The 18,473-nt window shown below is 37.4% G+C and overlaps 1 protein-coding gene and 1 pseudogene across 2 annotated transcripts; one reads left to right on the top strand and one right to left on the bottom strand.

Annotated features, from left to right (window-relative positions):
* Positions 1 to 2,766: 2,766 nt before the first annotated feature.
* BCL10 (BCL10 immune signaling adaptor) lies at positions 2,767 to 16,687 on the top strand. The gene is made up of 3 exons (XM_079140015.1): positions 2,767 to 3,106; positions 12,413 to 12,701; positions 15,067 to 16,687. Exons 1-3 carry the CDS (start codon positions 3,050 to 3,052, stop codon positions 15,417 to 15,419), a joined length of 699 nt encoding a protein of 232 aa, XP_078996141.1. The 5' UTR covers positions 2,767 to 3,049; the 3' UTR covers positions 15,420 to 16,687.
* On the bottom strand, positions 4,664 to 6,596 carry LOC306660991 (leucine-rich repeat-containing protein 40-like; annotated as a pseudogene). The gene has a single exon. The product of its transcript is annotated as a leucine-rich repeat-containing protein 40-like (transcript).
* Positions 16,688 to 18,473: the final 1,786 nt, after the last annotated feature.

The following is an 18,473-nucleotide window of genomic DNA, read 5'->3' as shown; positions in this document are numbered from 1 at the left end:
TGGAGAGAACCTGTGGAAATATACATGAGAAGTCATAAACTATTAATTTTCTTGTACTCTGTACTTCTACTCCTGGACATTTATATAAGGGCAAAGATAATTCCAAAGGAAAAGATTGGGGAATGTATAGATAAAAAAATCTATGCAAAAAATTTTTTTAAAACCTGTGACAAATTTTTATAACAATAAATTAGAAATAATTTAAGGTACAAATAGAGGGTGTGTAAGATTCTCCCACCTGGTCTGCCACCTTTAACTCTGCCTGGATGACTGTGGTAACCTGCAGCTGGTCCCTGCTTCCACCCTGTCACCTGCAGTCTGCTTTCAACTCAGCAGCTACAGTAATACTTTCAAGATAAAATCAAATCACCTCTCCACTTCTCTTCAAAATGTTCCCACTATCCTCACTGCTACCATCCTCGTCTGAACCACCACTTCCTGGGTCTGGATTATAGCAATAGCTCTCTAACTAGCCTCCCTCTTCCACCTTCTTTCCCCTCAGCACAATAGTGAAAGTGCTTCTTCTCAAATGATAAATCGGATCATATCACTCCTCTGCTCAGAAGCCTCCAGTGGCTTCCCATCTGACTCAGAGTAAGCCTAAATGACTCAGATCTGGCACACCACAGTAAACTTTGATAGTGGCACAGAGGAGTTCAGCTCCTTCCAGTCACACTGGAGTATTTTGTCGGCTATTCCCTCTACTCATAACACTCTCCATATGACTCCATATAACTTTTATATAAAATTTCAAATGTTAACCTTTCTTGCCCCAAACATACACCTGCTAGAATATAAATTCCACAGGAAAAGGAATTTTTATCCATTTTGTTCACAGATGTTTCCTAGTACCTAGAACATAGTTGACATTCAATAAATATTTGTTAAATGAAACACAATTGGTTAAATAAATTAGGTTATGTCAAAGATGGAAGATCAAGCAATCAGAAAAAGACCATTTATATATATCAATATGGGAAAAGACATAACATAATATAGTATAATGTTAATGTAAAGAGCAAAAGTTTGTGTTGTGATCAAAACTATATAGATATGGCTTTGGCAATGATGATCTTTTCTGGTTATTTTGCTTTCATTTAAACATTGGGGCTGGGTATGGTGGTATATGTCTTAGTCCCATTGACTTGGGAAATAGGCAGAAGGATCACAAGTTTGAGAGCAGTTTCAGCAACTTAACAAGACCTTAAACAACTTAGTGAAACCCTGTCTCAAAATAAAAGTAAAAGGACTGAAGATGTACTTAGTGGAAAAGTACCCCTCGGTTCAATGCCCACTACAAAAATAAATAAATAAAATAAACATTGGGATCTCCAAGTTTGTCCACAAATCTACCTTTGTAACTTCCTATACCCTCTAGTTTATTCCTAGTTTATTTAGCATGCTGTACAAACAACTACCTTGAGCCCTCCAGGGCTCTATGTAGAGCTTCTCATCCATGTATGCTTTACATACACTACTATTTTTTAGATAGTGTTCTGGGATTAGCCATTTATTAATTATTCTCCTTCAATAAATGGAAAACTCTCATAGCATAAGATGCCTAGAACATATTAGTAAGGAGTGATTAAAAAAATAATAAATAAAAAGAGTCCAATTGTGTGCCAAGTACCTCTAGGACCTTTGCATATACTCCCAGCTGCCCTATGAGATAAGCCTCTCTCCGTCACATAGATTAATAAATGAGGAAAAATTATGTTTGTAATGAGCAGTAACCAAAAAGCATGCATGTGTTACATTAGGTTGTGAACTAAAGAGGCCGCATTTGTATTTGGGAACTTTTAGGTTGCTGGAATCTTGCTGATCGAATTATCCAGACCTTGTGGAGAGAGGAAGTACTGCAAATTAAGACGCTCAAGTTGTATTGGGCTATTTTAGGCTCCTTTGCCATTTATCATCTGCTTCTGTGTCGGACCTAGCATTTGTGTGACTACTGGATACACTAAGCTTGACGGACCTCTGGCCTCTATTGAACCTTAAGGCTGCCAATGAGCCAATACCTGAGTCTTGGAGGAAATTTACTTTATTGAAAGCTTCCGAATCTTGTGGAGGAGTGTCATGATGACCCTGCCCGCTTTGGAGAGGTCTAAAAGTTTGTATAATCTCTTCACAAAAGAACCATTATCCTTGGGAATCAGTGTTCATTTGGAACTCATGTTGTTAAACTTGAGTTTCTGTTCCCAGGGCATAGTCATTCGTTTTAGCTCAGAAAAAAACATTTTCTTATTTCCTTAAAGCAGAGTTATTTTCCGTCGACAAGGTGCTTTTAAAGTGGTGGGATTTAGGGTTTTGTTTTTTGTTTTTGTTTTTTTTTTTCCTCTTCCAAAATTTCTTTAATTGTAGTTAGTCTGTGTGTGTGTGTGTACAAGTACGTGTTTGTGTATGGCCAAATAATTTTAAAATTTAGATAAATACAGCAACAGGTAATCATAGGGCAAAGTCTGGGAAAAGAGGAGGAACCCGAAGACAATAACGAGCGGAGATCAGACTCCACCAAACTGAGCCCTCTGCGAAGAGGGCCCCCTGGGCTGAGCAGTGAGGTCCCAACCCACAGAAGATTTCTTACTGGGAGGCCACCCAACTCCTCACGCAAACGACCTGCGGAGGCGTGGCTTGAGGTGACGTCCTCTATGGGCGGAACCACTTCGGAAAGGCCCCGGCTGGGGGGCGGAGACAGGCGGCCCGCAGGGTGACACCGATTGGCTGACGCAGAGGTGGGGTGGGCTCCAGACGGACCCGCCTCCCCGAGGGGCGGTGTCAGCATCTGAGCCTCTAGCAGAGGGAAGTCGTTCTGCCGTAAGGTTCTTCCTGCGACGAGGTAGGTTTGCAACGCTGTTAGCTCCAGAGGCGGAGCCGGAAGCGCTACGGTTTGATCCCCCCGAGGCTCTGCTTTTTAAGGGGCGGCCCTCTCCCCCCCATCTTCTCCACTTCCTCTTTTCCCCCGTTCCCGGAGGCGAAAGCCCCCAGTTAGGGTGGGGCGGCGCCGCGAAAACTCCGGGACCCGGAAGAAGCGCCATCGCCCACCTCCGCCATGGAACCCACCGCGCCGTCCCTCACAGAAGAGGATCTGACTGAAGTGAAGAAGGACGTGAGTAGTACTACCTTACCCTGGCGCGGTTGGGGACGGGCTACAGCCCGGCGGGGGAGGAAAGCGGAAATCCGGAGTCGCAGGACGTGGAGGAGCCTTCTGGTAGGAAGAACCGAAGGTCCACGCATCGGAGGACCGCAGCGAGCCCTGTATCCAGGGACCTTGGTGGAAGTGATGCTCAGTGACTGGTTACTCCAGGTTTAAGTCATTAAATGCAGGGCTTGGAATTTTAAACCTTGTCCAGCGGAGGGTCTGTTCACAGTCATCATCTTGCCTATTCCTCGCCCATCGCGTCACGATTCCCCCTACTCGCCACTGCGCTCTTGGAGCTACACTGTTAGGGAAACGGTTCGGGTTCTTCCTTGAGTCAGACTGCCTAGGTTGCTGTCTCAATCTAGAGCAAAAGCTGGACCAGATAAAAGATCCCATGCAGTGGAGCAAATATGTGAAACTCTTTTTGCAAAAGTGACTGGGGTAAGCTCAACAGCTGAAAGTGCAGCCTGGAATTCCCCTAGTAAGCAGACGCCCACATATTTAAATGGAGTGGGGGAGACAATACCTGTAACTCAGAATTAATTTAAAGGTAAACGTTGAAAATATTCAGTAGCCAAATTCTGCTCTTCTGCTTGGATGTTGCAGAACTGCACAAACCTAAATATTTAGTTGTCAAGAAAGGCTTTGTTTAGGTACGACCTGTTTCTTTTTTTCTTTGCTTTCAATTACTTGTTTTACCAGATGAGGTCTAAACACCACTAAAATACACTTTACATTAATTCAAGTTAAAAACACGATGTGCATTCCTAACATTGTAGTACTTTTACAAAATCATTTTTGCTAACTTGATGGCACAGCAGCTTTTTTAATGTTCATCTACTTCAAATCTCTTTTTCCTCTTCTGTAATGTTTATTACACTGTATTCATAATTAGAGTTGCTGTGACTCACTAGTAGAAGGAAACTGGACGTGACTGGGAATTGTGCCTTAGTTTCCTCATTCAACAGAGATTTATGGAGCGCTTACTGGGTGGAAAGTAGTGCCCTTTGGCCTAGAAGACACAACAGGTGAAGGCCAGGCCCATATTTAACATTCTAGTTGAGATAAGACTGGGACATTGAATAAATAAGTGTTGTCTTATTCAGGATGCCAGTAAAATCATAAACTTCAAGAGCTAGGTCTATTATGTTCCAGATTCTTCATCACACAATTTCCAGTTTTCCCACTTAATTTTTACAACAACCTCTAAGGCAGACAATTGGTATTACCATTTTATAGCTCATAAAACAGGACCTGAAAGATTACAAGTGAGAAAATAACAACTGTATACAAAATACAGATGCATAGAAGTGCTTCCAAATCTTTGCACCTCTCTTGTTGATTCATTGATGTTATCCATTTCCATAATTTCAGTTTATACCTGTATTGGAAATTTGAAACATTGAGGAAACTGTGAATGAGTTTCAGGAGGTCTATGAAAAAACTCCATGTTTTAATTTTACTTAGATATTTTCCATATTTTCTTTTTTTTTTTTTTTTTTTTTTTTTTTTTTTTTTTTTTTTTTTGAATAGTTATCAATGAAAAATATTTATTGGCAGTGAAAATAGCCCAGGCCAATTATACCAATGGCTAGGCGATAACTGGTAAACTAGGAGATCAGTTACAGCAATCACCTTTAGGATGACACTAAAACAAAATGTAATATTCTTCTAAGAATTAACATGATGATCAGGATTAGAAAATGCCATTTAAGTAGGAATTCGGTCTCTCAAGTACTCCAGTATAGCGGCGGTTCCTTTCATTAATATAGCTGCTCGAGGAACACGGAATGGATTTCCATCTAGTAGTAAAGTTCTTAAGTTCACACAATTACCAAGCTCTGGTGGAATTTGTAGGAGATCATTATTTTGAAGGTCCAATGTGGTCAGATTTTCCATCATCCTCATTTTCTGAGCATCCACAGATCCAACCTGATTGTTACTAATCAGAACTGTTTCAAGCGTTGAGATACAATACAAAACTTCAGGTAGCATTTTGAACCTATTAAAGGAAAGATTGATCGTTTGTAGTCTTATCAACAATTTCATTTCTTCTGGCAAAGAATTTAAAAAATTGTTCCTTAGATCTAAAAAAGTCAATTTTTGAAGCATACATAACTCCAAGGATATAGAGGAAAGCTTATTAAAACTGAGATTGACATCAGAAACCATTTCCTTCAGTTCTACAATCCTTTTTGGAATTTCACATAGTTGATTCTTACTGAAGTTAACAGAAGTGATGATGTTGTTTTTTATTGCATCAAAAACTTCATCAGGAATCAAAGTTGCTTGCTTATCACTGTAGTCTAATATTTTTAATGCGACAATGGCATGTATATTGACTCTGGACTCACTTGGTAGTGTCATGGCAGTCTCAGCAACAGAGCCACTTTGGCTAGGACCATCATCTTTGATCTTACTTCGTAGATACTTTAGAACTTCTTGAGTTCCCTTATTTATTATTTCTCTCCGAATGGTTCTCAAAGGATTTCCTTCTAGTGCCAGGAATTTCAAATGTAGGTTTCCCAATGAACAGGGCAGACTACTAATATCATTGTTACTTAAATCAAGTCTTTCCAAAGACTGTAGTAGTGTAATTTCATCTGGAACAGATTTTAACTTGTTATCCCTCAGGTCCAGCACAAGGATGGAATTCAGATGCTTAAGATGTTCTGCTCCTAACATTTCAATCTGGTTTTCACCTACATGCAATTCCTTCAATAGTCTACATGAAGGAAATTCTGGTAGAAAACGCAATTTATTCCTCCGCAAATAAAGCAATTCTAGTGATTCCATGCCAGCCAATTCAGGAGGTATAGTTTCCAAGAGATTTGAATTACAATCCAAATGCTTTAATTTTTTCATTCTGCTTATTTCCGCTGGCAAACTCTTCAGTTGGTTACTGGAAAGATTGAGTCGAATCAGACTCAACAGAGAAGAAAAACTAGCAGGAACAATTGAAAGACAATTGCTTGAAAGATCTAAATCTTCTAAATTGGAAAGTTGTTCAAATCCCTCTGGTATGCAAGTTAACTCATTATGCTGGAGGTACAGGCCCTTCAGGTTTTTTAGATATGCAATTTCTTCAGGGAGCATTTTCAGTTTGTTATGGCTGACATTAAGCTTCTGAAGATTTTCAAGGTCTTTTATAGCAGAAGGAAGTGCTGTCAGCTGATTATCATGTATATCAAGAACAGTCAATGCAGGTAAGAGTCGAAGATCATCTGTCAGTGATTGAAGTTTATTGTTTGATATGATTAGTTTAGTCAAATCTGTCTGCTCCCACCATCGTTCAGTAGAACTTCACTGAGGTTCCTACCCGATAAGTTTAACTGTCCGCTCTTCCTCGCCGCCTTTAACAGCCCCTGGGGTACAGAGGTAGTGCAGTCTCTCCCCTCAGCTCTGAAACCAGCTCGCGGATCCCGCCCGGGTACTCGCTGCAAGCGCGACATGTTCAAACCCTAGATCTCCTATTTTCCATATTTTCAAAATTGTTTATGACCTTGGAAAGTTTGAAAATTGTCCTTTGCATATTGACCTTCCTTCTCTCTAGTTCTAGGCCCTAATTTCCAATATCTACTGGAAATCTGGTTTTTATGTTCTACAGATTGCTCACTTTGTATCATCAAAAGTTGAACTTTTTATTATCATCCTTCCCCCAAAGTTGCTTGCTGTTCCTTATGTATTATTTGATAAATGATGAACACTTGTCCCTCTGAGGATAACTTTGTGTTATCTGAGGTTTTACTTTCTGTGGTTTCACTTGCCATCATCCAAAAGTATTAAATGAAAAACTGCAGAAATTCATAGATTTTAAATTGGGCACTGAGTAGCATGGTAAAATCTTATATTATTTTGCTCCATCCGACCAGGATTGTGAGTCATCCCTTTGTCCACTATATCTATCCTGTGTACATTACCTGCCCATTAGTCACTCAGTAGCTATCTCAAGTCAGATTATCATGGTATCACAGTGTTTGTGTATAGATCTGTCCAAGATTTCAGGCATCCATTGGGGTCTGGGGTCTGCAGTGGGGTCCAGTTCTTCTAGGAACTCCTAGGATCTCCTCCTCCCCCTCTTCCTTATCTAGTTTTTACCTTATCTTTTTGGTTGAATTTAATTCATCTTAATAAATACAAATTACATGGTACTTCAAGTCTGATAATGTGATTGATTCTAACAGTTCAAAAATTAAAAACCAAGACACAATCCTAATTTTAAAAGAGCTCAATTTCTTGGGGGATGGGAGATAGCCATAAAATGATCATTTTAATTCACAAAATAAGTGCATTGAATTCTGCATTTACCTAAAACACTATCTACATGGCACTCTGGTAAGTATAGGGTATTTAGTATTAAAAAAAAAAAAAAAAATACCTGATTCTTGCCTGTTTCAAACATATAGGTCATTAGAGAATACATGTGTAATTACAAATTATGGTAAGTGCTATGAAGGAGACAAACAGATGAGACAGTAACAGAGAAAATCTGCTTAAGATAGCATGGTCATTGGAGATTACATTTAAATTGAATCCTGAAGAGTATGACAGAACTAGGGGGAAACATTCTAGGCAGAATAGAATTTGCCACAGATTTAAAACAGGCAAGACCTTTGTGGGATTGAGACTATTATAAGAAGGCAAAGGGTAGCCTGAGGTGAACTCCCACGTGGGCACGGGAGTAGGTACCCATTGGAGGGATGGGCTGGCTGCAAAATAAAAGCTATGAAAGTAATATAACAAGAAATAAAGAAAAAAGACAAGAAGTATATATTTTCAAAGCAGGGGCGTGACCAGTTGAGCTGACCAGAGGGGTCTGGCTTCTAACAAAGAAAAAACCTGCACTTGCTTTATTTATAGAGGTACAGATCAAAGGGGATTGGTAGGTATAAGGTTTCAGTATAGCAGGGGCTCTTGGGTAGACAGGTTGCTTGGTGCTTTGCCGGTTATGTTTATCTCTGCTCATCTCGGGGAGGCTGCTCTATCCTAAGGCTGTGAGCTACAACAGTGCACCAGCATGATCTGGGCTTTCTCAAATTGGGGAATTTCACCGAGGAGTTCTCAGAAAAGCAGCTTCCCTGGCTTAATGGCTCGAACAAATCCATAATTTATATATGACCTCCAACAGGCTAGAGCTAAATCATGTTTTTTTTCTCACAGGTTTAGTAGAGACTTATTGAAGAATTACATTTTTTTAAAGACTCCTCTACCTATTCTGTGGGCTTGAGAACAAGAGTGAGAGTAGGGAAATCATTGAAGAAATTCCTGGAATTTATATAAATGAAAAAGGATGATGGTTTGGATCCAAGTGAAGGCAATGGAAATAAATGGAGCAGAATTCCAGGTGCATTTTTGAAATAAATGATAAATTGAATGCAAGAATTGGAGAGTGCAATTGGATTAGTAAGGGGAAATATCAAGTCAATTAGATCCACCAAGTCCGAAGGTCAGAAGAGAGTTCTAAGGTAGAAATAAAAGTATGGAGTTGATTGATTTCACTTAGGAGGTTGAGAGCTAAAAGACAAAAGGGTTTTCTAAGACCCTTTAAAGAGAAGAATTTCAAAAAACAAGCAGTTATAGCCATAGAGATCGTGTGTGTTATTCATATAAGACAAGAAGTATGTTTCAAGGAGGGAATGTCAACTGTGTCCATGCTGCTGAGAAGTAAGGTGAAAATGAAAAAGTATCTGATTTAGCAATAGGAACATCATTGGTGACTTGAAGAATAATGGAAATGTCTAGGGACGAACTGGAGATGGGGTGAAAGAAGAAACCTGGTGTATAGAAAGGTGAAATGTATTTACAGGGTGCTACAAAGACAGAGGAGTGGGATATCTGTCAAATCCTGGGTAATTAAGGACGGGCTTTTCAAAGGAGATGATCTGAATTTTTTTTTTTTTTTTTTTTTTTTTTTTTTTTTTTTTTGATACCAGGAATTGAACTCAGGGGCACTTAACCACTGAGCCACATCCCCAGCCCTTTTTTGTATTTTGTTTAGAGACAGGGTCTCACTGAGTTGCTTAGGGCCTTGCTAAGTTGCTGAGGCTGGCTTTGAACTCACAATCCTCCTGAACCACTGGGATATAATAGGCATGTGCCACAGTGCCTGGCAAGATGACCTGAATCTTAAAGGATGAATAGGGACTTAGAGTGTGAGAAAAGAAAAAGGACAAAGGTGACAAATAAATATGGAGCGACAGCAGTTTGGAGGGGAGCATAAAGTTGGAGGTCAGAGGTAGTGAAACCATATTATCAAGAATCCTTCCTACAATAATCAGTCATTATTTGTTGAGCATTTATTGTGTATCAGGTACTGTGCTGCGCCATCCCTGTTAGTCTTCCTAAATGTTCTACAAGTTGTTTTCATCATTATGTAATCAATACGGATCCTGAAGCTTTGAGTGGTTAAGTAACTTGCCCCAACTCTCAACAGATGTGACAGATTCAAAATTTGAAATGAGATTAACTCCAGAGCTATGCTTTTAACTCTCTACTATTCTGCTTGATTGAAGAATTTTATCCCGTAAGTCACAAGTTGAACACTTCAATTTTTAAAATACTAACATCATTTCAGTATTAGAGTTTATAGACAATTTAGATTTCCATTTTCTTTTGAAAAATTAAGAGATCTAATAGATATGTAAAGGAGAAATTTTAGAAAGAGGAAGGAAGTAGGACGTATGGTTAGGCTTCTATTGTTAGTCCATGCAGGATATGATAATGACCTGAAGTAGGGCAATGGTAATAGTAGAAGTGAAATGAAGGGGCAGATTGTGTGTGTGTGTGTGTGTGTGTGTGTAATTGTGGGTAAATATATGGTCAGTTGGCAGGACTTTGTAGGTGGGTGATTGGATGTGGCAAGTGAGTGAAAAAGAGGAAGAGTTTAAGGATGAGTTCTAGATTTATATCATGACTGAATGGATGGTTGGACTTCCAAATGAGAGTGTCAGGGGTAAGAATAGGGGAAGATAAATTTAGTTTTGGCTTGTCAAATTTGAAGTATATTTAGAATGTCTAAGTGGAGAAGGTCTTGATTATATAGGTGGTAATGTGACCATAGATGAAGTTTTTCAAGAAGTTTATCTTTTTAAAATATAATCTTTCTTTCCATCCTTACAACTTATAATCATACAGGCAAGATATTCTATGTAAGATGATTGTAGCAATCTTCTGACTGGCCTCCTTTGGCCCCAGTTTGACTCCCCTAGTTCTCTGCAGTGTTTTCTTATTGCCTTTTATTTATACACCTTTGATGATTCTTCCTTTTGACCACAGGAAAATGGGTGTTCGTGAGCATGTTGTAAAATGTCTTTTGTGATGTAACCTGTTTTACATCCCAACTTCATTCCTCACCAACTTTCGTATGCATCTTGTGTTCCAGCTATCAAAACTCTTCAGTGTCTTCCCCAGCTGCACAGCCTCATGCCTTCAGCTCAGGTGTAGCCTCTGTAAATTTCCAAGGTCCTAGGAATAGAGTTAACTTGCTCACTTTGCTTGCCCAGTACTTGACCTGTAATCCTTTTGTCTGGGCCATATCAATAATCTAATAGTATTGGCTTGCATGTGGTATGTATTCCTCAACAAGACCAGAAGCCCTTTGCATACAGGATTCAAGTTTGTTCATCTTTGTATATTCAGTGCTCAGCATTTGGCTTACTAGGAATTTAGATGTTAAAAAAAGGTCTCTTACAGGAGTAAATATTGTATTTCACTACATAATTGTTGCCACTGCATTAACATACATTCATAAGTATTCTGTGCACCAAACACAGTTTAGTAGTAATTTTTTTTAAGTTATAATACTGGCACAATTAAAAAAGATTCACCTTCTGGGCGCACCCCACATTTTTGTGTAAAAAAATATTGGCATAAACTCTGATTATATGGTGAAATACAGTTCATACATGTGGGAATTCAGTGAACTGAAAGCCTTCACCCAGAAGACTTGGTGTATACTAGGATTCTGCTGATATCTTCCATTGCCTTTAGGTCATCATTTTTTAATGTGAGTTAAATTAACCATTGTTGTCATCATCCCATCTGTGTACCAGGTGCTTTTCTAAGCACTTTGCATATAATATTTATTCCTTATAAAAATTAAATGATGAAATAGGTTCAGAGGAGTTAACTTACTTAAGATCATATATCTAGTACTCAGAGGCACTAAAATGCAATCACTGACATCAAATTTATTAAGACCAACGTGGACCTGATTTAAACAATATACAATATATACATGTAAAGAACATTACATGACACCCCATTAATATGTGTACTTTTTGTGTTTTATGTATTAGTTTAAAAAATAAAAAGAAATACAGGAACAAATAATTAAAAACCAACATGTGTTTTCTGCAGATTAAGCCTGTTCAAGCACTTCTTAGGTCTAGACTTGTTTTCTGTGATCTCCTTTTTCTTGATTTATTTTTCCCAACACTCATTCTCCCTTTAGGTTTCTCTCCCTACACAACATACCACATACCACACATCTCCCCTTCCACCTAGACTGACTCAGGAAGTTACAGTTTTTCTAACCAATCCCAAAGACTGATACATTATGGGCTCTTTTAGTTTAGGGGTTTTGTTTTCTGTTTGTTTGTTTTTAATGGTTTTGACTCTAGGGAGATAGAATAATTAATAATAAACATGAGAAACTTAAAAATTGTGAGATTTTGGGCTGGGGATATAGCTCAGTTGGTAGAGTGCTTGCCTTGCAAGCTCAAGGCCCTGGGTTCGATCCCCAGCACCGCAAAAAAAAAAAAAAATTGTGAGATTTCAAACTAAGTTATCCTCCCTGGTCCTGATTAATTCTGAATTCCTTGCCAAATGGTATCTAAAATATATAGTAGTCTGTTTCCATTTTTACCACCACCGGCGACCCTAAGCAGACTTTCATCTAAGGACCTAGGTTTGTCTGGCCCCTCTTTAAAACAACCTGGTCTTGATTTTCAGGTGGGAAGGTAAGAGCAGAACCATGCTATGAATGTCTGGGATCTGCTTGTATCTACTTGAACATTCATCTTAATTAACATGCATTTTAACTGACTTGAGCCTCCTGACTTCAGAACATTGTCTCACACAAGATAAGATTCCTACCTAGGCCTAGGGGATGTAGCTCAGTGGTTGGTGAGTACCTAGCACACCGAGGCCCTAGGTTCAATCCCCAATACTTTAAAAAAGAAAAAAAAAAAAAAAGAAGATTCATACTTTTTAGTCACGTGTGTGGTTCTATTAGATGTACAAAATAACACTGAGGCATATTTTGTCTTTTAGGCTTTAGAAAATTTACGTGTTTACCTTTGTGAGAAAATCATAGCTGAGAGACATTTTGATCATCTGCGTGCAAAAAAAATACTCAGTAGAGAAGATACTGAAGAAATTTCTTGCCGAACATCAAGTAGAAAAAGGGCTGGAAAACTGTTAGACTACTTACAAGAAAACCCAAAAGGACTTGACACTCTTGTTGAATCTATTCGGCGAGAAAAAACACAGAACTTCTTGATACAGAAGATTACAGATGAAGTGCTAAAACTCAGAAATATAAAACTAGAACATCTGAAAGGTGAGATATCTTAGGTTTCAAAGAGTTAATGTAATAATGCTTTTTAAAAAAGGAAAAGCAAAATAAAGTACAAAGCAAAACAAAAGAAAATCAGAAATAATCATATTGCTTTCAAAAAATTTAAGCTTTGGAATTATATTCTTTTTTTTTTTTACCATATATGATGTCATACATTGCAAAAGTGAAATATTTGTTATCCTATATTTGTATTTATTTAGCACTATCATTTATAGATAATGTGATGGAATCTCATTATATATGAGTTTGTTTCTAAACTCAGTGTACTGTAAAAATAATTCAAAAGTAATCTCTGAAAATACATCACATATTAAGAACTGTATATAGGTAAAGTTCAACTCTGCTAATTCTCTTACCAGTTGATCACAATAAAGTTATTGGCATATGTTTAATTATATGTATGCACACAACTTTAAACATTAGAATCACTCTTAGTTTAGCAAGACATGAGAAACATGGGAACTAAGACTGATAAAGGGAATAGCATTACCTATCCCATTTCACTCTCACCCCAGAGCGCACACACACTGATTGGAATATTGTGTAGAATTGTCTGCACAGTTTAGATCCCCAGCCCCTAACCCCTTTATTTCTTCTCTCTTTCCAGAGCACTAATTTAAATCTTCATGTGATCTAGCTTTACTCCAATTGTTCTTGGCAGTAAAGATCAAGAACTGAGTAATTTAGGACTCTGACCATGTCCTTATTGAGACACTTTGGAATTTTTCCCCTCATGAGCCATATATAAGAAATTAGTTTCTGTAGCATAGGACAGACGTGTTAAATGTATTATAAATTTGAAAAACTAGTGGAAAAAATGACATGTAAATGTACATTGCACGTTTCACTAAAATTTGTTAACTCAGGAGTTTCCATACCTTTAACAGGTTGAATAATTGCTAAGCCTACCAAAAAAGATAAATTGTATCTGTGTTTATTCTTTCAGTTCTGGGGTTAATTGTCAACTAGACCCTTTGGATATGACAAGATTCTTTTACAGGAATAAGCACTCTCATTTAAGTAAACTATTATGTTGAGAACCCAGGGTATTATCTATTGCATTACAGTTCTCACTTTCCCACAAAGTAGTCTTGGAATAAGAATGACTTACCTGTTTTCTGATAGCAATAATGATATGACCTCTAAAATCCTTTTCAGTTCTAATACACTGTGATTCAAGAATCAGTAATTGCCATTGATCAACTCATAAAATTTTAGCATATGTTGTGGCCTTCTAAATTTTGTTTTTCTAGGTCCACTGTTGTTGTTCTTCTTGTTGTGTTGTGTTTTTTTGTTTTGTTTTTTACCAAAATGCTGAAAGTATTAGTCGTGAAAGCTATTTCTTATTTTATGGAAGATTTTAGAACTACTTCATTTTTTCCAGTTCCTTCAGTGGTTAGGTATACATTTAATTATAGCATGTTAGTTAGATTCTTTGAGACTGCTTCCTTATCTAGCAAATGTGATTGTTAAGAAAAGCAAATGAGATTTGAAATGGATTATGACAGAATTTATAAATTGCAATTTAAATTCTGATAATGTGATAACTAGTTTATAGTCTTTTTTCCCCCTTGATACCAGGAGTGAACCCAAGGATGTGTAACCACTGAGCCACATCTCCAGCCTTTTATATATATATATATATAAATATATATGAATATATATTCATATAAATATATATGAATATATATATTCATATAAATATATATGAATATATATATTCATATAAATATATATGAATATATATATAATATCTTTCTTTTTTTTTTTTTTTGAGACAGGGTCTCACTAAGTTGCTGAGACTGGCTTCAAACTCACAATCCTCCTGTCTTAGCCTCCCGGTCATTGGGATTTTACAGGCATGTGCCATCCATGCCTGGCTATTTCATACTCTAAGAAATTACAAAATGAGCTGGGCATAGTGGTACGTGCCTATAATCCCAGAGACTCGGGAGGCTCAGGCAGAAGGATCATAAGTTTGAGGACAGTCTCAGTAATTTAGTGAGTCCCTAAGCAAAGTAACAAAACCCTGTTTCAAAATAAAAAATGAAAAATAAAAATGGGGTATGGGGGGTTGGGGGGAAACAGCCCACACCCATCTTGTAATCTCTTTATTTATTTTTTTTGGTACTGGGAATTGAACTGAGGGATGCTTTATCACTGAGTTACAGCCAAAGCCTTTCTTATTTATTTTGAGACAGTGTCTCACTAAGTTGCCCAGGCTAGCCTTGAATTTGCCATCCTCCTGCTTCAGCCTCCCAAGCAGCTGGGATTATAGGCATGGGTCTGACTTGGAGTTGACTCGGATTTTTACTTTTTCATTTATATCTGAATAATTTTATTGTAGGACTGAAATGTAGCAGCTGTGAACCTTTCCCAGATGGAGCCATGAACAACCTTTCTAGATCTAATTCAGATGAAAGTAATTCCTCTGAAAAACTGAGAGCATCCACTGTCATGTACCACCCAGAAGGAGAATCCAGCACAGCTCCCTTCTTTTCTACTGATTCTTCTTTGAATTTACCTGTCCTGGAAGTAGGCAGAACTGAAAATACCATCTTCTCTTCAACTACATTTCCTAGACCTGGGGACCCTGGGGCTCCTCCTTTGCCACCGGAGTTGCAGTTAGATGGAGGAACTTGTGGAAGCTCTAGTGAGATGTTTCTTCCCTTAAGATCACGTGCTGTTTCACCACAATGACGTTTTACTGCCTTTTACTTTTTTTAATAGTGACAAAAAAATGTTTTAAAGGATATGATCTTTTTATAAAATCATTATAATGATTTGCTTTCATTTGATAAATGTCTTTTAAAACATAATGTAAGCATACTTTGTAAATAGAATTTTTTAGAATAAAAGAAGCATACTTTTGGAATAGCTGAATATAAACCATGTTGATTATGTACTTTTCAGTATTTTTAAAATTTTTTAGGTGGTTTAGTGCTTTGAAGTTTTTCATGTTGTAAAACTAATTTTAATAGGGAACATTTCTCTCTTTGGTAATAGACTGGAAATAGTGTTTCTCAGTGCATTTGTACAAGAAATTTTCAGAGTCTAAAAAAAAGTCTTTTTCCACCCATTTAGCAGTAAATTTTTAGCATTAAGCAATTTGTTTGGCAGGAAACCAACTACTGATGGAAGAACTGCCTGTGTACTGAAAAGAATCTCTTTCCCACTCAGTTGGTCTTACAGGATCTCCTTCTCATTTTGGAAGAACACATGGAGTTTGAGCCACCTATGATGTGTTTGCCAAAATTCTTACCAACCTGACTAATTTATACTACTTTTTTTTAGATTTTTACAATCTTTGCTTAATAATTTTTATTCCATCCAAAAATATCTTGGTATGAATCTCAGTTATTACATGTAATTCGATGAGATTTTAAAAAATAATTTCTCTGTACTTTTCATTCTCTTAATGAGTACCACTGTACAGTCGAAATACCTAGAACAAATTGGTTTTGAGATGTGTGACAATTCTGTTTTTAATACTATTTGAAACAAGCAGGTCATTAGCCAGATTTAATTTTTTGTTGTATAACAAAATTCAAGTAATTTTATACATTTATAAATCTTATGTTCTCATTGTCTTCATTTAAATTATAATTCTACCAGTTTCCTGACATTCATCTCCTGTATATTCCTATTATTTAAAAAACTAGAAGTGGAAATTCGCTATTAACAATAAAAGTTTTTAAAAATGTTATGTTTTGGAGTTTCAGTTTTTCAATAGGAAGTGTCTAAAATACCACCACACCCAGCTAAGAGGTTTATTTTAACACTGAGTTTCTTTTAGGCTGTTGGATAATGATAAAGGCAATAAAACCAAGGTCTTAAACTTAGGCTCTGAATTTTGAATCCTGCAAGTCATTTTTCTTCCCTTCAAACACTAAAAGCTTGCCATCGCCAAAAATGTACAAATTAGAATGACATATTGACATGATATGCAATTTGTTACTGTTGATAAATGCAGCAGTGAAAAAGTTACTTTTCAGGATTACCACATTATCACAATACAAAAACAACATCTTTTTTATTGCTTTTTTAAAAATTGAGCTGGGAGCAGTGCATACCCCTGTAATCCTAACAACTCAGGGGGCTGAGGCAGGAGGATCACAAGTTTAAGGTCAGCCTGGTCAACTTAGCAAGATTCTGACTCAAAATTTTAATAGGGCTAGGGATATAGCATGGTGGTAGAGCATACCTGATCCCCAGTATCACACACAAAATAATACTTTACTTTTTGGTGCAGTTGTAGGTTTACATAAAAACTGATGAAAAAGTATAGAATTTTCAAATACCCCTTCTTCCCCCCTTTCCCATATTAACACATTGGTGGTACATTTGTTAAAATAGATAAACTAATATTGATACATTTTTATTCCATCTTGATACCTTGTTAACCAAAGTTCCTCATTTATTTTGTTTCACTGTGTTGTATAGTTCTATAGGTTTTTTTTTTTTTTTTAATGGACCTTTATTTATACGTGGTGCTGAGAATCAAACAAGTGCTAGGCAAGTGCTCTGCCACTGAGCTACAACCCCAGCCCCAGTTCTGTAGGTTTTTGAAATGTATAATATCGTGTCCACAATTACAGTATCATACAGAATAGTTATACTGCCTTAATTCCCTGTATTCCACCCATTCACTTCCACTTTTTCTTGTCCAACTGCAACCCTGGCAAACACTGATCTTTTTATTATCTCTCTAGTTTTCTTTCCAGTATGTCAGTTATTTAAAATCATAGGTTGCATTTTCAGACTGACATCTTTCGTTCAGCAATGAGCACTTATGGTTCCTCCAGGTCTTCGTGATGAGTTCACTTTTGATGAGATGATTCATTTTGGTTATCCCAATACAAAGTCAAACACTGGCAAAACAGGAGTAGGCCAGAATAATGACAGTTATTTTGTTGTTGCTGTTTTGAAAATTTTTATTTTAGGGTTATTTGCCATATAATTTAATTATCAGAAATTGCCCTTTACTGCAATGGTTTTGAAACTTTGCTTCCCATTTTGGAGTTAACAGGGGAGCAGCACCCCATACCAATTAACTTCAGATGTGTCCATAGATGGTTCCATGTACAACAAAACTTGGGAATCACAGCCTTGTTGGATGCCAAATACTGTGTAAGGTGTTTACCCATGTGTATCCTTGTAGTCTTGCTTGTAACCCTAATAACAATCATACGAGTTGAGTTTTATTGTCTTTTTTTTTTTTTTTAATGAGAAAATTTACAAAATGTGAGACTTTTTGAAAACGAATTGATAGCATTACTAGCAAAGGCCTCTTACAGCAGGTGACCTTTGAGCCGAGACCTAATAGAAGAAAGGAACCTTTCATGTGAGGTTCTGAAGGGAAAGATTCCAGGCAGGAGTAGCACTGAGTCTAAAGACCCTATAGGCCTATGTGGCTAGAACATAAGGGAGGTGAGGGTGACTGGAGAGTTAAGGAGTCTGGGTTGAGATGAGATTTCACAGATGCAGAGGAGTGCCTGTCGGGGTGACCCAGCATCCAAACCTGAAGAAGTAGGTAGGAACGGGATGAGGAAAGAATCTGTAAAAGGATAGGTAATACAGATGGCAGACCCTAAGTGGGTTAAGCAGGGCTTCCATGTGGGGCAAGGGAGTAGCAAAAAATATCAGTTGCATGCTTAGGGATTGATCAAATAAGGAAACACATTTAGGATAATGGGAGCCAGATCTCTCAATGATGGAGAATGAAGCTACAAATATAAAAAGAGAAAACTAAAA

Source organism: Sciurus vulgaris (assembly GCF_902686455.1).
Source record: "Sciurus vulgaris genome assembly, chromosome: 1".
NCBI lineage: Eukaryota > Metazoa > Chordata > Mammalia > Rodentia > Sciuridae > Sciurus > Sciurus vulgaris.
Note: the sequence above shows the minus strand (reverse complement) of the source record. Positions and strands in the feature narration are given on the sequence as shown.